The sequence below is a fragment of the Podarcis raffonei genome, chromosome 2, assembly GCF_027172205.1.
Source record: "Podarcis raffonei isolate rPodRaf1 chromosome 2, rPodRaf1.pri, whole genome shotgun sequence".
Classification (NCBI taxonomy): Eukaryota; Metazoa; Chordata; class Lepidosauria; order Squamata; family Lacertidae; genus Podarcis; species Podarcis raffonei.
In genome coordinates, this window is record NC_070603.1 from 123,400,076 (window position 1) to 123,420,814 (window position 20,739).

The window sequence follows — 20,739 nt, forward strand, 5'->3', positions numbered from 1 at the left end:
CTGGGAAATCCGACTTGTGCGCCTGCTTTTTCCAGTCAATTCACATCTAAGTTGTGCAAAACTCCCAGCACGCCTGGAGCAGACGGGAATTCAAAGAAAGGGCAAAACCCGGATGTAAGCTTCGTTCAGACCCGGAAGTTGTTCTTCTTTGACGGCTTCCGTCACACGGAAACCCCGCCTCTTCTGCTGCAGCTGATAGCGCACAACTTAACGCAGGCGCGATCGGAACAGGAGACGAGGAGCCCCAGAGGGCTTCTGTTGACTATCGCGGTTCGCGCTCTGCGCAGCCGCCAACGCGGCGCGCGGCCCCGCTAGGGCGGTGATTGGCTTTGGCGCACGAGAAGGCGGCAGCTGATTGGCTGGTTCAAAGCTGAGGGGACGGTTTGGCGGGCGGCGGTAGTCGTGAGGGGTTTGTTAAGCCGAAGAAGCAGATGGCAAAGAGGCAGCGGCTAATCGCCGGAGGTGGGCCGAGTAAGTTCGTTTTGAGGGTGGGGGAAGGGCAGCTGAGGTAACGGGGCTGCCCCTTTCCCTCAGAAGAAAGCGAGCCGGGGAAACAGTACGTTGTAAATCAGTTTATCTTCATCCGGCTCTTCCTCCGAGTTGCTCAGAGCGGCCCGTAACATCTTGTCCTGCCGACAACCATGTGAGGTAGGTTAGGGCCGGGAGAGCTTCGTGGCCGAGAGCGTTTGAACCCGAGTAATGGCCTTTGGGCCTGGGGTGCCGGATGTCGTCATTATATATCATTCCCCAGTAAACCTTGAGCTTACTACAAGACCACCACATACGATAAAAAGAATCTTCTTCCTCTTTACATTTCGAGATTTTCCGGCTGATAACGATAATATTTATTTATCATTGTCCTATACAGAACCACGAAATTGAAAAACAAACAAACATCAGACATTCAGAAACCAACAAGGCTGCTATCCCAGCCTGGTTAGCCCCCTAAAAATTCTGATACCCCATAATTAAATACAATATACTCCCATGGAGACTACAGTAGTACCTCAGGTTACATACGCTTCAGGTTACAGACTCCGTTAACCTAGAAATAGTACCTCGGGTTAAGAACTTTGCTTCAGGATGAGAACAGAAATTGTGCTCCGGCAGCACAGCAGCAGCAGGAGGCCCCATTAGCTAAAGTGGTGCTTCAGGTTAAGAACAGACCTCCAGAACGAATTAAGTACTTAACCCGAGGTACCACTGTACCTTAAAAAGGTAAAGGAACCCCTGACCATTAGGTCCAGTCGTGGCCGACTCTGGGGTTGTGGTGCTCATCTCGCTTTATTGGCCAAGGGAGCCGGCGTACAGCTTCTGGGTCACGTGGCCAGCATGACTAAGCCGCTTCTGGCGAACCAGAGCAGTGCACGGAAACGCCGTTTACCTTCCCATCAGAGCGGTACCTATTTATCTACTTACACTTTGATGTTCTTTTGAACTTCTAGGTTGGCAGGAGCACGGACCGAGCAACAGGAGTTCACACCGTTTTGGGGATTTGAAACGCCAACCTTCTGATCGGCAAGTCCTGGGTTCTGTGGTTTAACCCACAGCGCCACCCGTGTCCCTTCCACTGTGCTTTACACTGTGTTTAAAACCAAAATCTAATTTGAATAGAAACTGTTTCTCAGGCGGCTAGTCCTAGTCTTTATAACCCTGTACCTTCTTCCAGAAGGCAGATACTGAAAGAGATTATTTCCGGTTTGCGCACTATCCTGCGCTACCTCTGCAGCTTTCTTATGGCACCTGGAAGCATAGATTTGATCCAAGGTGGGAAGAGTGCACCTAATTCTTCTCTCCGCAGTCTTTGCAACCCTGGACAGCATTGTTTTTTCCCTGACCGTGCAGCTCCCAAACCACACATACAGAGCATAAGTTAATACACTCTCAACAGTACAATGGTAAAATGCCATTAACAGGTCCTTTGAGAGATTATTTTTCCGGAGGTTTCTCAGAAAATATAACCTCTGCTGTGCTCTTTTCATCAGGTCTTTGCTGTTTTCTCCCCAGGTTAGGTCATAATATGACCGGCACCAACTCTATGCTGTTTTCAGCCTGTTGTAATCATATTTCTTTAGTCTCTTGATCTTTCGTCGTAACTTGGTTTAGTAATAATTTTCTTCAGATGAAAAATTTGAAGGAAAGGAAGAAAAACACAGGACAGAAAATGGAATAAACGCAATTAACACCAGCACACCCGTCTTTTCCCTCTCTGTACATAGAATCGGGATGGACCCCTGAGGGTCATCCAGTCCAGCCCCTCCCCCCGCAATGCAGGAATCTCAGCTAAAGCATCCCTGACAGATGGCCATCCAACCTCTGCTTAAAATACTCCAAGGAAGGAGAGTCTGCCACCTCTGGAGGGAGACTGTTTTGGGGCATTGGTTTTGGGCATAAGTCCCTCTCAAGGGTTAAAGAAAGGGAGGCCGGATGCCTAGAGAGGCCTGGAAAGAGACACTTCTCTCCTCCTTTCTGCTCCCCCTGCCCTGCCACACACAGTCTTCAAAAATTCATATTGCAGTGTGTGCATTGACGCAAAGGCTGCTTCCATTCATGATCAGGTGGGTGCAATGGGAGGAGGGTCTGGGTAGGGGGGGGAAATGAGAGGTGAAATTTTTATTTATTTATGGGGGTGGTTTGCATCACTTCTTGCAGACCTGCCCGTGTGCCATGGCTTAGTGCTAAAGCGATGGTCATGGGGTTCACGCAAAGCATAGAATCCTAGCATCGTACAAGTTGGAAGGGATCCCCATGGGCCCAACACCCTCAGCTCAAGCATTCAGGACAGAGCAAAAAGTAAAAGTGGGGAGGGAGGTGCAGGGAGAGGGGAAAGCAGGGGTAGCGGGGGACGGGACGCCAGCCCTGACCTGCATAACAGACCACATGCATACACGCCATTTGAATGGCAATGCCCAGCAACTTGGGGGTGGTGGTTACACACACCCTCCATATCTTCTCAAAATTATTCCTCCTGCGTATTCCCAGTCTTATCTTAATGGCACATGTTAATTTATCATTAATTGCTATATCCCACACCTTTATACCATTCTTCCATTTTATATCCTGCTTGCCCCTTCCACTTCCTAGCTATAATAATTTGTGCAGCTGTCAATAAATTTGTGAGCACGTCCTTCCTAGCCTGCAAACCTTCCACCTCATCGTAAATTGATAATAACGCTACCTCCAGACTGGGCCAAGCCTAGAGCAGAGTGACCCTAAGAAGGGTCAGGACTTCCTGTGGAAAGGAGGGAGGGTACTGGGCAAATTTTTGTTTGTGATGTACGGTGTATACTCTACTTTTCGACTGACAAAGGTTTTGTGGAAGAATGGAAACCGTTTTCGGATTATTTAAGGAAATGTTATATGGTGAACACGTGAGCAGGATTTGAACCACAAGCAACAAAAGGGATTGAAGATTATAGTAGTTTTGTTAAGGTTTAAGAAACAGAAGAGAGGATGCATCACGGAGAGAAACAAACACTATGGAAAAGGGGGTGGGAAGTTGGGGGGAATATTTTATTATGTATTGAAATGTGTGTGTGAACTTTTGGAAAACTTTATTTAAAAAAACCCACAAAAGTATACTTTATTTTTCTCACCAGCTGAAACTGTTTAAGTCATTTTGGAACAAATATTGTATGGATTTGGATTTGATATCCCGCTTTATCACTACCCAAAGGAGTCTCAAAGCGGCTAACACTCTCCTTTCCCTTCCTCCCCCACAACAAACACTCTGTGAGGTGAGTGAGGCTGAGAGACTTCAGAGAAGTGTGACTGGCCCAAGGTCACCCAGCGGCTGCATGTGGAGGAGCAGGGAATCGAACCCGGTTCACCAGATTACGAGTCCACCGCTCTTAACCACTACACCACACTGGCTTTCCAAGGAAGCCATGACTACAGAGTCATAATGCCTGGAAGTTGGGCATGTAGGAGGAGCTGGGACAGTCATTTAAAACCAGAATGAAGATATTGCTTGTGTAAAAATATATTTAAGGTTTGGGGGTAGGCGGGTTCAGAAAGGGGATTGATAAGTGTCCATTAAAGAAAGGGGAGCGAGATTTGGGGATGGAATCACAACAGTTGATGCTGAAAACAGAGAAAATTCCTCATCCAAAGAGAAGCTGAAAAGCGGCATGAAAATGTTACAAGGCTGGAGCCCAGGTGCTAAGTTGGTGTTAAGAAAGCAAAGCTGCTCAGAGTTAACAGCACTTCCGAAAGCAGATGAAAAGGTGTATGTTGTAATAGACCCTTCAGAGGGTGAACCTCAGATGCTCAAACAACATCATGCTCAATCAGGGCACCAGGGAATGGACAAGACAGGCTCTCCGTAGCCCTGGGGATATTTTATGCACAAAACTTTTCAGATAACAGTGCAAGAAATTAGCTCACCTTGCCATTGTGCCTAATGCTTAGTTGATTGCTTTCACAGGCAATCACTGGCTGAATCCCTGGAGCTTTGCTAAGAATTAAGAATAATTATAAGGGAAAGAAGCATCACCTTGGCAACATTCCAGTGGCGCAGGTGCAGAGCAGAAGAAAAACATGTTTTTGGGATATCACAGAAGTGTCTCCCTGGTGTCGACTTGGCCATTAACGGACAAAGCACTTTCGTAAAATTGGGGACCAATGTATTATTTTATGATATATGTGAATGTGTTTGTGTGTGAACAAACACCATGGAATCATTATTTCAGAACATTGTGAGTTCATTAAACTGCCATACACCCATGATTTCCTGTTCATGGCAACCCATGTCGGAAGTGCTGATTTTTTTGGCGAATTTCCTTAAAAAGCTCAAAAGCATCAACCCCACCCACCCCCGCAAAAATAGCTCAACAACTTTGCCAGCCCCCCAGCAACTGTTGTGGGCCGGTGGCAGGATTGGCTAAGGAGGGGTGTGTGGTCTACAGATAGCTCTGAGGGCCAGATAGGGAGGCTTGGAGGCCCTTTGGCCTGAAGCTCCACATCTGTGCTTTACTGAATCAGAACATGGAATAATCAAGATCAGTATGGTCAGTGCTTTTTTTCCTTAAAAAATATTTAGGAGGACTCTAATTTTCCTACTCGTATTGAAATACTGCCCCTCAATGAGGCCAAACTTTGAATTCACAAAACGTTTCAGTGTCCCCCCAGAAAAACACTGGATGTGATATTGTCTGCTTTGACTCACAGGCCTGAAAAGAATTGAGTGCTCGTTCTGTAGATTTAAGAACAACAATTTTATTTTCAGGTAGGTAGCCGTGTTGGTCTGACACAGTCAAAATAAATAAAAAAACTTAAAATAAAAAAATTGTCCAGTAGCACTTTATTGACCAACTAAGTTTGTTCTGGGCTTTTGTGCGCATCCACACTTGTTTAGATACCAACAATTTTATTATTTATATAATTTGTTACATATCTAAATAATAAACAATATTTATATATAATAGCATGCACACACACACATATAATTTAATCTCCACAAATCTATGATGGCTCTTAATTTTCCTTAGTGATAATTTTATCTCCCCCCCCCTCCACCGCTTTGAGATTGTTGTCACAATCTGGTGGCTACACATTTCATGAAATTATACCTTAGTAATAAAAACGAATGAAAGAAAAAAAAAATGATGGGTAGGGGGGAACAACACAAAGAAATGTGTGGGGGAGGTGGGGAGGTTTCAAACTCCCAAATCAAAGTTGCCAGCTTACATTCCCAATAGCGCAATGAACACCCGTGCGCCCACCTTTCCACTCCCACTTTGGCTTCCTTCCCCGTCTCCTGGGTGCTTTGTTGAAAAGCTCCTGGACAATAAGGGTTAAAGAAAGAGAGGCCGATGTCTAGAGAGGACTGGGAAGAGACATTTCATGCCCCCCAACCCACCCTTAACCCTGCCACCTCCTCCCATTCCCCATCTTTTTCTCCAACAGATCAGATTTGGGGGGGGCGCAGCGAGCTGCAAACGGCACAGTGTAGGAGACGAGGTGCATTTTAACACAAAGGGGAGGCTTCCCTCCCTCGCACAGTCAGGTGGGTGCCAAGTGGGGGAGGGTCCGGGTATAGGATTTGGAGGACCAGACCATGTCATTACCGAGGAGGCAGGTTTAGTCGTCGTTTGAGTACTATCCCTGCCTCCAGGTCTGGTCCTGACCGGAAGGATACTGGAATCAGCAAGGGAAACCCACATGGCCTGAAAGTGTTGCTGTGCAATGCCAGGTCGATGAATAAAACCATTGCCATCCACGACCTGATTGTGGATGGAGGATTTCACCTGGCATGTGTGACAGAGACCTGGTTGGATGAAGCAGATGGGCCTGCCCTTGCCGCTGCTTGCCCACCAGGTTTCTCTTACGCACAGCAACCCAGGTCATGTGGGCGGGGAGGGGGGGGTTGCAGTGATTTTTAGGAAGTCATTAGTCTGCACCAGGCGTCCTATTGGGAAGACCCAGTTTTCTGAGTGCATGTTCTGGAAGTTGGGCAATAGGGGCAGTACAGGATTCCTTTTGGTGTACTGACCTCCCTGCTGCACCAAGGTTTCCCTGCCCGAGCTGCTTCAGGTCGTGGCGGATATGCTTCTGGAGACACCTAGCTTGGTTGTCCTGGGGGATTTTAACATCCATGCCGACACGACCTTACAAGGGGCCGCTCCACCGTGGGAGCAGGGCCAGGGCGGGAGAGTACTAGAGTTCTGTCTGGTCCTGTTACATGGGATCAATTCCAATCTGTTACCTCCGAGGATGTGGACAGGCTGCTTGGACAAGTGAAACCGACCACCTGTCTCCTTGATCCTTGCCCATCCTGGCTGATAAAAGTGAGCCGGGAAAGGCTGGGCGATGGGCTCTGCAGGGTGGTGAATGCTTCCATCTGTGAGGGAACCTTCCCAGACCCGCTGAAAGAGGCGATCATTAAACTGCTTCTTAAAAAAACATCTTTAGACACAGCCAATTTGGCTAACTATCGCCCAGTCTCAAATTTACCATTCTTGGGCAAGGTGATTGAGTGGGTGGTTGCCGAACAACTCCAAGCACGCCTGGAGGATGCGGACCATTTGGATCCCTTCCAATCGGGATTCAGGCCTCATATTGGGACTGAAACTGCCTTGGTTGCGATGGTTGATGATCTCCGGCGGGCTAGGGACAAAGGTGAGAGCTGTTTCCTTGTTCTGCTGGATCTCTCAGCGGCCTTTGACACCATCGACCATAACATCCTTCTGGACCGTCTAGAGGGGCTGGGAGCTGGGGGCACTGTTATACGGTGCTTCCGCTCCTTTCTCCTGGGCCGTGTCAAGAAAGTGGGGGGGGGATGAGTGTTCAGACCACTGGGCTCTCACTTGTGGGGAGCCTCAGGGTTCCGTCCTCTCCCCCATGCGTTTTAATATCTATATGAAGCCGCTGGGAGAGATCATCAGGGTATTTGGACTGGATGTTCATCAGTATGCAGGCGGTGAAGGTCCTGTGTGAGTGCCTGGAGGCGGTTGGAGGATGGATGGTGGCTAACAGATTGAGGTTGAATCCTGACAAGACAGAAGTACTGTTTTGGGGGGACAGGGAGCGGGTGGGTGTGGGGGATTCCCTGGTCCTGAATGGGGTAACTGTGCCCCTGAAGGACCAGGTACGCAGCCTGGGAGTAATTTTGGACTCACAGCTTGTCCATGGAGGCGCAGGTTAACTCTGTGTCCAGGGCAGCTGTCTACCAGCTCCACCTGGTACACAGGCTAAAACCCTACCTGCCCGCGGACTGTCTCGCCAGAGTGCTGCATGCTCTAGTTATCTCCCGCTTCGACTACTGCAACACATTCTATGTGGGGCTACCTTTGAAGGTGACCCGGAAACTGCAATTAATCCAGAATGCGGCAGCTAGACTGGTGACTGGGAGTGGCTGCTGGGACCACATAACACCGGTTCTGAGAGATCTGCATTGGCTCCCAGTACGTTTCCAAGCATGATTCAAAGTGTTGGTGCTGACCTTTAAAGCCCTAAATGGCCTTGGTCCTGTATACCTGAAGGAGCGTCTCCACCCCCATCGTTCAGCCCGGACACTGAGATCCAGCGCTGAGGGCCTTCCGGCGGTTCCCTCATTGCGAGAAGTGAGGCTACAGGGAACCAGACAGACGCCCTTCTCGGTAGTGGCGCCCACCCTGTGGAACGCCCTCCCATCAGATGTCAAAGAGATAAACAACTACCTGACATTCAGAAGACATCTTAAGGGAAGTTTTTAATATGTAACGCTGTACTGTTTTTAACACTTGATTGGTAGCCGTCCAAAGTTGTTGGGGAAACTCAGCCAGATGGGCGGGGTATACATAAATTATTATTATTATTATTACTTGCAAAGTTGCGTACCGCCCCCCTCTCCGCACAATTTGCTCTCTCTCTCTCCCGCAGCTCCAAGCGCAATGGAGGGGAGGCGTCAGCGCCAACAAAGAGACCCAAAGAAGGAGTGGAAGGAAAGGAAGAGGCATCGACGGGAGGAGGGAATTCCTGCTTAGAAAGTGGGGGTAATGGGGTCACTTTGTGGCATTGCCTTGATCTGAGGCATCGGGCCCCCTGAAATGGGCTTTTGCGTGACTGCAGCTGTGCGATGACCCAGAATGCAACCCCCGTGCAAACGGCGAGTTGCCTGTACTTAAGTTGTTTTGTATTGCAGAAATAAAGTTCTGTTTGGTGGGGATGACTGCAAATGCTTGGAGTTCTTTGTAAACCTCAGAGAATGCGCAAGGAGGCAAAGCTGTGATAATTCAGATGGTTCAGTTAGTGGAGAATGTGTCTGTTAAGGGGGAAGATGGCCTTGGGGATGTGGAGATCCAAGCATGTCAGCGTGATCTCAGGACTGCAATACCTCAAGGACGGCCTCTTCCCATATAAACCTACCCAGACCCTGAGATCATCTTCTGAGGCCCTCCTTAGTGTGCCTCCTCATCGAGAGGTCCGTAAGGCAGCAACATGAGAACAGGGCCTTCTCTGCAGTGGCTCCCTGTCTGTGGAATGCTCTTGCCAGGGAAGTTTGCCTGGAGCCTTCATTATACACCTTTAGGCACCAGGCAAAACCCTTCCTCTTTAACCAGGCCTTTGGCTGACCTGACTGACATCCTATACCCTTTTAAAATGTGGCTCCTTTCGGGGGGTGGGTGTTATTGGGTTGTTGTTTTTATTCTGGTTATATATGTTGTGATCTTTTCTGTGAACTCCCCTGAAACCTCTATGTATACAACAGTATATAAACTCAATAAATAAAAAATAATAAGAATAAGAATAAGAATATTCTTGTTAAGGGAGTGGGTTTCATGAGTTCACAGTGTCCAGATGTAGGTACTCTATGTAGAGCGTGTATATATTTGCATACATCCTAAAAGAATATATTGGTCCTGACCCCAACGAAGGTGCATTGCTATTTAAAATCCAAGCTGACCTTTCCACCCTATGCTGGCCCATGTCAAAACAGGGCAGCTGCTTCTCTGTGTTCTTGCAAACATGTTTTCTCCAGCTCTGCATCTGCTCCTCAAGCCACAGAGAGACTCCAGAAGGTTGCCAGGGTGATGCTTCCCTGCCTCATAAATATTCTTATTTTTCCCAGGGATTTCTCCAGAGATTCATAATTTCTCGCACTGAGTCTGAAAAGTCTGGTGCATAAAATATCCCCTGTCTTGTCAATTCCCTAAACAGCTGCAGACAGTGAGAGGGATAGAGCAAAAAGCCTACATCACAAATGAAAAGTGGCTGTGCTCTTCCTTCTTTCCCTCGTGCTTTTAGGACACCCCAAACGGGCTAGTTTTAAATGTCACCACAAACATATTTTTGAGGGTGGCAGGTTGTGCACAACCATCTCATCCCCCTGCAGTCCCAAGGGTTGTGTTAGAGTGCCCCAAACTTCCAAGTGGCCCCTGAAATCCTATTTTGGTTTAAGAAAGGGATGAACCTAATATTGTTTTCAGGGTGGGTTGCTTGGACCCCCTATGTGAATTTCCTCTTGTTCTTGGTCACAGGGAATGGGTTTCAAGTCCCCCTGACCCATGTGGCCCCTTCAGCCCCCATTTTGGATTAAGGGCCCAATGAACCTGAATGTTTTGCTTGGGATGGGCTGTGAGCACTCAACACAACCAACTCATCAATTCTTTTCTTTTAATAGTTTTTATTTGATTTTGCAAGTATAAGATTATAACAATACAGCCATACATATCTATATTTAAAGATCTCTCCAAATCTTTGGACTTCTCACCTCCCCCTCCATGGGTTCAACTGCATACTGTTCAATAGTCCATATTTTACATCACTCCGTCTTCTCCATAGCAATTGCTACATTACAAGTGTTATTGCAATCTTGCTAATGTTTTCATCTGCTTACAGTGGTCATCAACTCATCAATTCTGATCAGGAGGAATGGGTTTTGATTTCCCCCGATCTTCCACATGCTCCCTGAAACTCCCCCCTTTTCCAAAGTTAAGGGCCCAATGGAGCTAACCATTTTTGTGGGTTTCATGCAAACTATAAGCGTAGTGTGTTGCATGTCCCCACTGCCATCTATGGGTCCCAGAAACACAAGGGTCCTGAACACAAGGATCATAAAGTTCCCGCACCACTTTGATTGCGCTACGCACCCTGATTGCTTCTTGGTGCCTGGAGTACGGATGGCTCCCGCCTCCCATGATTCTCCAATACAGTTTTGGAAGTTCCAGGCAGCTGTAAAAGTTCTAAACAGTTCTATAAAGTTTATAAAAGTGAAATCTTAGTCTGCTTCAACAGAAGTATAGTGTCCAGATCAAGGGACGTAATAGTCCCACTCTATTCCGCCGTGGTCAGACCACACCTGGAATACGGTGTCCAGTTCTGGGCACCATAAATTAAGGAAGAGATTGATGAGTTGGCAGGTATGGGGTGGAGAGTGACCAAGATGACCAAGGGCCAGGGAGGAATGGGGGAGGCCACCTCTCCATCCTGACCCTCCCAGGGAGGAGGAAGAGGAAGAAGACAGTATAGATTTACAACAGGGGTTTGAGGGAAGTCACGGCTCAGAGGCAGATGAGGGGGAAAGTTGGGAAATCATGGGAGAGCCAGAGCAACACCTGGCTGACATGTCATTAGAAAGCATTCTAGACCCACCATCTCCCAGAACCCAGCGAGCCTTAAAAGTAGGAGAGCAAAGAGCTCAAAGACAGAGGGTACTTAGCAGCACCCGCAGAGGAGGTGATGATGAATGAGGAAGTGAGAGAGCCGGGGGCTGGAGATTCACTGGGAGAAATAACAGGAGTGACAGTGGACATCCTTGTTCCCTTCCAAGAATAATTCCAAAATTTTGGTAATGTGAATTCCCTGTGATCTATGTGATCTATATCTTCCAAAGTTTTAACAAATTTTCAGCCAGATCCAAATTTCATAACTACTTCCATTAAGTTGGTTGGTTCTACATGATCAAACGAGGGTAACGATTTTTTAAACTGAAACATCATTTTTCAAGAATCTCACTTCCCTAACTTCTTGAAAAATAATATTTTAAGAATCAGATGCTATTTTTAGTTTTTGCTGTCAGGTGCTCCTTTGTGTTCAGATCAGGTCTCAGCAAAATAATGTAGCACTTGGGAATGAAGATGCAGCCCAGGAGCCCAGCACTGGAGGCCAAGATGGAGAAAACCTGAACGGCTACCATGTACTTCCCCTTGGTGCTCAGGTAGGTGGGCACAAAGGACACCCAAACACTGCAGAAGACCAGCATGCTGAAGGTGATCAGCTTGGCTTCATTGAAGGCCCCAGGCAGATTCCTGGCTAGGAAAGCCACCGTGAAGCAGATGGCCGCCAGGCAGCCCATGTAGCCAAGGGCACCATAGAACATGGCCACAGACCCTTCGTTGCATTGCAGGATGATCTCCCCAGGCTGGGAGTGCATGTCAGAGTCTGGGAATGGTGGCGAGATCCCCAGCCAGATCATGCAGATGACAACTTGGACACAGGAACAGGAAATGACAATGGAGTTGGCCAGACTCTTCCCCAGCCATCTCCTCACTGAGTTCCCTGGCTTGGTGGCCAGGAAGGCCAGAACCACAGTGATGGTTTTTGCCAACACAGAAGAAACAGCAACAGAGAAGATGATGCTGAAGGCTATTTGTTGGGAGAGGCAGGTCCCTTTCCTTGGCCTCCCAATGAACAGGAAGGAGGACAAAAAGGAAAGCAGGAGGGAGACGAGGAGGATGTAGGAGAGGTCCCGGTTGTTGGCTTTGACTATGGGAGTTTCGTTGTATTTAATAAAGATTCCTAAATCAAAGCTTGTGGCTAAGGACCCCAGTAGGGCAAGGGAAAGTAGGACAACCCCCAGAGATTCTTCATAGGCTAGGAAGGTGATATGCTTGAACACACATTGATCTCGGTTCATGTTTGGATGCTGATTTTCTGGGCATTTTTTGCAATGGTCTGCATCTGCAAAAGAGAGAGAGAGAGAGAGAGAAAGAGTAATGTCTACTACTCTGGATTCAGCCAAGCCCTGAGCAGTATCTAGCCTCTGGGGAGGGATTCAGTTGTAGACCAAGTCTTTTTTTAAAAAAATTATATTTTATTAGTTTTCCATACATTTATACCACATTAACAATTTGCATTAAACTTTTCGATTTTTTGACTTCCTTCGGCTTCTCTGCCAATCATTCAAATTCTAATTTTTTTAAATACACATTTCCAAATTTTAGTATTGCCTTTATACCTATCCCCCTCTTATATTTTGCTTTTTTACAATATTTCTTATTCTGTTACAGAGCTTCTTTAAATGCCACTAACGTTATTCCGTTATCACTTATACATTCCCAGTATTCTGCTAATTTTCTCCAGTCCTCAATGAATTTTTGATCTCGTTGATATCTAATCTTCCCAGTCAGTTTATCAAGTTCTGCATAGTCCATCAGCTTCGTTCTCCATTCCTCCAACGTTGGTATTTGTTCTTGTTTCCATTTCTGGGCCAGTAGTATTCTTGCTGCTGTCACTGCATATTGGAAAATTTTGTAGTCCTTTCTATTTATTTCATTACCAACAATTCCTAAGAGATAGGTAGCCGTGTTGGTCTGCCATAGTCAAAACAAATTTTTCCCCCCCTTCCAGTAGCACCTTAAAGACCAACTAAGTTAGTTCTTGGTATGAGCTTTCGTGTGCATGCACACTTTGGTATCTGAAGAAGTGTGCATTCACACGAAAGCTCATACCAAGAACTTAGTTGGTCTTTAAGGTGCTACTGGAAGGGGGAAAAATTTTGTTTTAATTCCTAAGAGAAAAGCCTCTGGTTTCTTAACAAATGTATATTTCAACATTTTTTTCAGCTCATTATATATCAACTCCCAGAAGCTTTTCACTTTCTTGCATTCCCACCACATATGAAAAAATATACCATCTTTTTCTTTACATTTCCAACACTTCTTACATGTTTTCTACATTTTTGCAAGTTTTACTGGTGTAATATACCATCTATATATCATTTTCATAACATTTTCCTTTAATGCAGTACATGCAGTAAATTTAATACTTTCATTCCATAGTTTTATCCAATCGTTAAATTGTATATTATGTCCAATATCTCTGGCCCATTTTATCATAACTGATTTAACTTCTTCATCCTTTGTATGCCATTCCAACAATATCTTATACATTTTGGATAGGATTTTATATTCATTATTTATTATTTCTATTTGAAATTTAGAATCCTTGTAGACCAAGTCAGTCTGGCACAGCCACAGATCACTACAGGTATTTAATTAGGTTTTTCTAAACATTAGCTCTACCCCGAAGAAATGTGGGACAGATTCCAGGGCTGGAGATTCCCAGCTTGGCCTCTGGCAGGTTGGGCTGCTTGGAGCCCCCTATACCAGGGCCAAAAGGAGAATCAGGGGTCTGTGCAGAAGTCTAATATCTATCCTAGGTCCATAACAATCTCCCTCCTCAAGGACCCCAGGACAGTTAAGTCTAGTCAAAGACAACTATGGGGTGCAGCATTCATCTTGCTTCAGGCCAAGGGAGCTGGTGTTTGTCCACAGACAGCTTTCTGGGTCATGTGGCCAGCATGACTAAACCGCTTCTGGTGCAAAGGGGCACCATGACAAATGCCAGAGCGCACGGAAACACCGTTTACCTTCCCACTGCAGTGACAACTATCCATCTACTTGCACTGGTGTGCTTTCGAACTGCTAGGATGGAAGAAGCTGAGACAGAGAAACGGGACCTCAGCCCCGTTTCAAACTGCTGACCTTCTGATCAGCAAGACCAAGAGGCTCCGTGGTTTAGACCTCCCTCCTTCACATTTGACCAAAGGTATTTTTTGGAGTAAGGATGAATAGTAGGGCTAAGAAGTGGGAAATGGGTGGGCAGGCATTTAGTGATTGACCTGTTTATATCCTCCTTTCCCAATCAGCTTACTACACACACACACACACACACATATATATATATATATATATATATATATATATATATATATATAAAAATGATGATGATACATTTTAGAACAATATCACAAACTATAATCATAAAAAGAGATTGATGATGATGATGATTTGAACCACCCAGTTCTCTCCCACACATGAAGCATACCAGCCTGATCCTGCCCAGAAATGGTTTTGAGAGATTCCTGACTGAACCCTTCTCTCTTCGCCAAGGCCAACCTTTCCCTTGGAGTCACCCACCTTCCTGAGTGGAGATGGTCCCTTCTGCACAGGGAAGACATTCATAACAGCAAAGAGGCTTCCCTTCCTGGATCACCTTGACGGATCCAGGGCGACAGCTTTCCACACACCTGGAAGTAGGAAGGGTCTAGGCACAAAGACGAAGAGTGTCAATGAGAATTGTTCTTTGAGGCATAGTATGTTGCCATCTGCTGTAGCATCTAGACTATAGCTTGAAACTAAGCATTTCCCATCACTGTCCATTACATGAATGATTCATGATTAAATTCCGAAAAAAACAAAGGACCTCCATTAAATATAGTTCTGTATATGGGCCATGAGCTATTCACTACTAATAAAATTCATGTAACAATCGAAAAGCAATGAACCCCCCCTTTCCCCATACACACAGTTTAGCAGGAAGCCTCCTTTGGCACCCAGCTGAGCAGAGGAGCTGTAGGAACTATCTGGAACAACAGCCCAGTGCTGGAGTTGACAGGCAAGTGAGGGCAGCAGCCCACAGAACAGGGAGCACTTATTAGAGCTCATAGAAAAGACAGCAAAATGACAGGCATCATTCCCACTCCCCGTCACCTGATTGAGCCACTTGGGCCACACAATGGCCTCCGGGTCAATGGTGCACCTCAGGTCTGGGGATCCCTGTCTGTCGATACTCCCAAACTTCACTCTGAGGACGGATTTATTGGGGAACACCACCCAGTTCACAATGTCCAAGTCGGCTGCCAGCTCCCCGTTCTCATCCAAATACACTCTGTCCATGGAAGAATTGTAGAACTGGGTGTTTCCTAGGAAAGGGTGGAGCTGGAACAGAAGCAAAGATGAGAGCATTTAGAATAAAGGGAAGCATAGGCCCCTGTTTTGCTATCCCAGAAATGGAAAGTCAGCGAGGTCCCAGCTAAAGAGGATTGGCAACTTAAGTGGACAGAATATGCAGAAATTGCAGATTTAACATACAGAATAAGAGAGCAAGAAGAACATACATTGAAAGAAGAGTGGAAAGCATTTATTGAATGAAGTGAAGGCCCAAGCTGCGCACAGGTGGTCTGAAGCGAGCGAGCAAGCTACCACCATTCCAGTGGAGCCTCTTTTTATTGAGACAAATATGCAAGCCAGGCAGATGCATTTTTGGGCTGTGACCTTTACATATCTTCCGTCTCGAGATTGTGGGGTGGTACGAAGCTATTTTGGCACCTGTTCCACAGCGTCATTTTCCCTTGCACAGTGTATGACGTAGGAGACAAAAGTCTCATGGAAAAGGATTACAGACAGAACACCGCAAACTGCTGAGATCGCGAAAGGTCATGCAGAGGTGGAACGATGTACCAGACAGCTGTGGCTTGTCTGGGGGGGGGGGTTTCCCTGCACCCCAAGGTCACGCGTGCAGGCAGACCATGGCTGCCTGCTGGTGGGGAAGTGTGCTCCCTCCGGACCCCACTCCCCACTCCGCGATATCCCTACAATTGAATATATGGAAAATAACAGTATACAGCTGAAAACGGTGGCAGCATTAAGACAAATTCAACCCCGTAAATAATGTTTGATGGGTGTAAAAGGAGAAAACTGATTTGAATGGTTATAGCAAAATATACAGGGGTGTATAAGATGTAAAATGAACCATGGAAAGAGAAGAAGGGAAGTCATCGGATATTTTAGAGTTTGTAAAATGTTTATTTGGAATTGTTAGATTGAAAATTTAATTACAATTATATAATAATAATAATAATAATAATAATAATAATAATAATAATAATAGAAGCATACTGACAATCCACTTCCCCTTTGCTTAGGGATGGTTGCAGACTCAAATAGAAATGGAGGGATCTTGTCACTTTTGGTTCATACTGTTTTCTCTCTCTCACACAAACCCCAATCTTAAATTCAGTTCTCCACATTTCTGAAGGATTTTTTAAATAATAAAAAAAGCTCATCTGAATTCTTCAGCATTTCTGTGTGATTTTCTCCTAGTAAGCATGTTTTTGAAGGATGCTCCCCCCTTGGATTCTTTCAGAAAGAGTGAATTAGGTTTGTTTTTCCTTTCACGGCAAACTAAATGAAATCTCTAATATGGGCTTCAGCAGGGAAAGGCAGGAGCTTGGTGGAGGGAGTGGAGGGAGCAGAGAGCCAGAGCAGAGTCAAGCGGGTGTGAAACGAATAGAGATTAGAGACAGCCTGATCAATGTCATCTCCCCTGCCAAAAATAATTCCAATTTATGGGGAAAAGAGAATTGGGCACATGATGGGAGCAGTTGCTCGGGGAGCTGTGCAATGAGGCAAGAGTAAGAAAAGCAAACAGAAATGAAAACAGTAAATGTATTAAGGCAGCTTTAAAATGGAAAATGGATAATGTGTTTTGCAAACTTTGGGTTTTTTCCATAGTAGTTTTTTTTCTAAAGGGCTCTGGGCTCTTGCTGAGATTAAGATTAACCAACTGGTTGCTCTTCTCTGCTAGCTAGCATTCAAGTGTTGTAACCTTAGATCAAGTGATGAAGGTATTGGGTTGCAAAATCTCCTTTTTGAAGGGAGTTGCCTTTTTGTCTTTGGCTCCAAAACTCAATAGAGTCAATATGTAAAGGAAGCTCTCCAGAAGGTAAAGCAAACAGCCTGGAGGCTGAAAGGCAGGAGAGAGAGAGGGAGGGAGAGAGGGAGAGAGGAAGAGAGAAAAAGAGAGAGATCCTGAGCCAGTGCTGGACAGAATGATGTTCTCATTCTGTTATAAAGAGTTCTGCGAGTAAAGAGTGAATAATATTTCTATGCGCCTGGGCAATAATTCATTTCCAAAAGGAAATGAATGCTTCCAGTTCTTATGCTTCCAATCGTTTCAAACTGCACAATATTCAATATCTGCAACACTACAATTGATTGTCATGCTCAGATGTGATGTCTATGAAGGGAAAGAAAATACCTGCCATGGCTGTAGCCTTTGAAATCCCATTCTCTCAGTTCCCCTCTGCTTAGATCTAGATGAATATGCAGCATTTAAGGCACGAGCCACGGCTTGCACAGTGTTGTAGATCCTGTAGCTGTCTAGAGAGAGGATTCTTTCCAGATCATCTTGGGGAAGCCTCTCCAGTTTCCCTCTCTCTCTGCATCTTGTCCTGCCTTTCACTGAGAATGCATGCTTTAAATAGAAACAATTAAAAGCACCCTCCCAAAACTTCTTAATACCAGAGAAAAAGGGTGGAAAATCACCGTATTTTGCCCCTTTACTTGTCTCAGTGAAGAAGGAAAATATACCATGGATGTGTTGGAAAGATATGTAATTATACATCAGCTCCAGGGCGACATCCCACAAAACTGTTGTGATGAAGATTTTCCCAACAATGGATTTCATCCCTATGTCAAAAAACTGTTGTATAATGAGTAGTCCATCTAAGAAATAAGTCATTTCCCCGTAGTACACAAATACATGCACTTGCCTCCACTTGCGGAATGGAAGACGAGGCATGTATACTCCATTTTTAGTCAGTCCTTGGATGCTTTGTGAGATGACAACACAGACTCCGCTCTTGATGAGCACGGGTGTCAAGCTCTTCAGGAACCTCTCTCCATTGTCGGTGTCTGGTGCAAGGAGGCCAATCAAGGTCCATCGGAAGTGCTGGAGCAGCTTGACAATCCCTGGGTACAGGGCTTCTTCTTTGGGGACCATCCGGTAGAAAAAAGGGAAATGCCTCTTATCATTCAGAACATGAGAGACAAAAGCATAAGTGACCTGGGAAGAGAAGGAAGATTTGTATCTTGTTTGATTTCAGATTAAAGCCTAAATATTTCTAAGCCCAACATGAGACTGGGAAGGTCTTAGGAAGGAGGAAGGTCCAGTGCAAGGACCCTTTGGTGGGAACAGTGATTTCCTTGAAGGTTGTGGCAGCCGTAAAGAAGGCAAATTTGATGCTAGGGATCAACAGGAGGGTAGTTGAAAATAAGATTGCCAATATCATAATGCTATTATACCTCTCTCCATTCCTACCTGTGGGATTTTATAGATGCCCAACACGTTTGAAATCTGGATGGAGTTTTGAGAGTCGGACCCTTCGAGAACAGCCAGTAAGTTAGTCTGTTTACCACAGCTATAGTTTGGAAAGTTCAGCTGCCCAATTGACAACATGTCTAGCAAAGCATCATAGGTCACCCTTCCATCAAAAAAGTTCTCATGGATGCTGTAGCCCAGGGTGATGTTGGGTAACAGCTTTTGATTCTGGTTGATCGCTTGAATGGCATACAAGAAGGAGAGGAGCTGCCAGTACTTTGTGGGTCCTTTCCTGGGGGGAGAAATTATATACATGCCAGCACTGTCCAAGTGATATTTCTGTTCTACCTCTAATATACAGCTCTACCTCTCTTTCAAATCAGAACCAGTGAAGGCAGTGAAGGTCCTGTGTGAGTGTCTGGAGGCGGTTTGAGGATCAATATGGCTAACCTGATCCAAAACACCCACCCACCCCACTCACACATGAAAACAAAGACCACCACAGCCAACCACAAATGAACAACCACACCCTAGGCCAACCCCAACCTCTCTCACCACCAAAGGAACACAAGTGAACAGCAAAGAACCTGCACAAGCAATACTGACACCAAACGCTACATATAGTAAGTAAAATAGAAAGGCACAGTGAAGGTCCTGTGTGAGTGTCTGGAGGCGGTTGGAGGATGGATGGCAGCTAACAGATTGACAAGACAGAAGTACTGTTTTGGGGGGAGAGGAGGCAGGCAGGTGTGGAGGACTCCCTGGTCCTGAATGGGGCAACTGTGTCCCTGAAGGACCAGGTGCGCAGTCCGGGAGTCATTTTGGACTCACAGCTGTCCATGGAGGCGCAGGTCAATTCTGTGTCCAGGGCAGCTGCTTACCAGCTCCATCTGGTACGAAGGCTGAGACCCTACCTTCCCGCAGACTGTCTCGCCAGAGTGGTGAATGCTGTAGTTATCTCTCACTTGGATTACTGCAATGCGCTCTATGTGAGGCTACTTTTGAAGGTGATCTGGAAACTACAACCAATCCAGAATGCAGCAGCTAGACTGGTGACTGGGAGCGGCCGCCGAGACCACATAACACTGGTCTTGAAAGATCTACATTGTCTCCCAGTACGTTTCCAAGCTCAGTTCAAAGTGTTGGTGCTGACGTTTAAAGCCCTAAACGGCCTTGGTCCAGTATACCTGAAAGAGCGTCTCCACCCCCATCGTTCAACCCGGACACTGAGGTCCAGCGCCGAGGGCCTTCTGGCGGTTCCCTCACTGCAAGAAGCCAAGCTACAGGGAACAAGGCAGAGGGCCTTCTCGGTAGTGGCACCCGCCCTTTGGAACACCCTCCCACCAGATGTAAAAGAGAAGAACAACTTCCAGACTTTTAGAAGCAGGCAGCCCTGTTTAGGGAAGCTTTTAATGTTTAACATACCACTGTATTTTAATATTTTGTTGGAAGCTTCCCAGAGTGGCTGGGGAAACCCAGCCAGATGGGTGGGGTATAAAAATATTATTATTATTATTATTATTATTATTATTATTATTATTATTATTATTATTATTATCAGGGATCTATGACAGTGATTAAAAGATCCAGAAAGCACTATCATAATTCCACTTTGAGAAAGTAGATATTTCCCCCTTGTATATTAAACCTAAGGCAAACAGACACACTTCTCCTACCACCATTTTTCAGAAGAATCCTGCAGAATCAGCCCGAGGCTCATCTGTTCCAGCATTCTCAAGGCGGCCAACCAGATGCACATGGAAAACTGAGAAGCACAAGAACTCCTCCCCTACTTGAGATTCTCAGTTACTGGTACCCAGAGGCATAGTGCCTGTGACAGTGAATGGAGAACATAGCCATTGTGACTGGTAGCCGCTGAGAGCCTAATCACCCCCAAATTTATCTGCCAGTGGGATCTTCTTATGTTCTTAAAGGCAGGTACCGGATCATGAGAAAGGCCCCTGAAAGTAACTGGAGATGAGTTGGATCTCATGGAAATGGTAGCAAGTGGAACACCAGGAACTCCATCCCCACAAAAGGTCTTACCAATAAAAGCTGGTGGAAGGACATTGGCTAAAGATATGAGGATGAAACACAGTGCTTGTGGCAGAGATGACCCCACTGATGAGGTGGTCTCCTGGCCTGAAATAATTA

At 45.9% G+C, this 20,739-nt stretch overlaps 1 protein-coding gene and 1 long non-coding RNA gene across 2 annotated transcripts; one reads left to right on the forward strand and one right to left on the reverse strand.

Annotated features, from left to right (window-relative positions):
• Positions 1–473: 473 nt before the first annotated feature.
• On the forward strand, positions 474–4,657 carry LOC128409517 (uncharacterized). The gene is made up of 2 exons (XR_008329240.1): positions 474–556; positions 3,600–4,657. It is a non-coding gene; the product is annotated as an uncharacterized LOC128409517 (long non-coding RNA).
• Positions 4,658–11,291: 6,634 nt separating this feature from the next.
• Positions 11,292–18,927, reverse strand: LOC128409492 (vomeronasal type-2 receptor 26-like). The gene is made up of 5 exons (XM_053380018.1): positions 18,586–18,927; positions 17,524–18,330; positions 15,195–15,422; positions 14,622–14,748; positions 11,292–12,381 (listed from the first exon to the last, which is right to left on the reverse strand). The coding sequence occupies exons 1-5, from the start codon at positions 18,898–18,900 to the stop codon at positions 11,471–11,473; spliced, it is 2,388 nt and encodes a 795-aa protein (XP_053235993.1). The 5' UTR covers positions 18,901–18,927; the 3' UTR covers positions 11,292–11,470.
• Positions 18,928–20,739: the final 1,812 nt, after the last annotated feature.

Coding starts and splice junctions, on each gene's coding strand:
- LOC128409492 (XM_053380018.1), bottom strand. CDS start 18,900: ATGTATATAATTTCTCCCCCCAGGAAAGGACCCACAAAGTACTGGCAG. Junction 14,749..15,194: donor GGCCCAAGTGGCTCAATCAG/GTGACGGGGAGT, acceptor CTTTGTGCCTAG/ACCCTTCCTACTTCCAGGTG. Junction 12,382..14,621: donor GACCATCTCCACTCAGGAAG/GTGGGTGACTCC, acceptor TCTCTTTTGCAG/ATGCAGACCATTGCAAAAAA.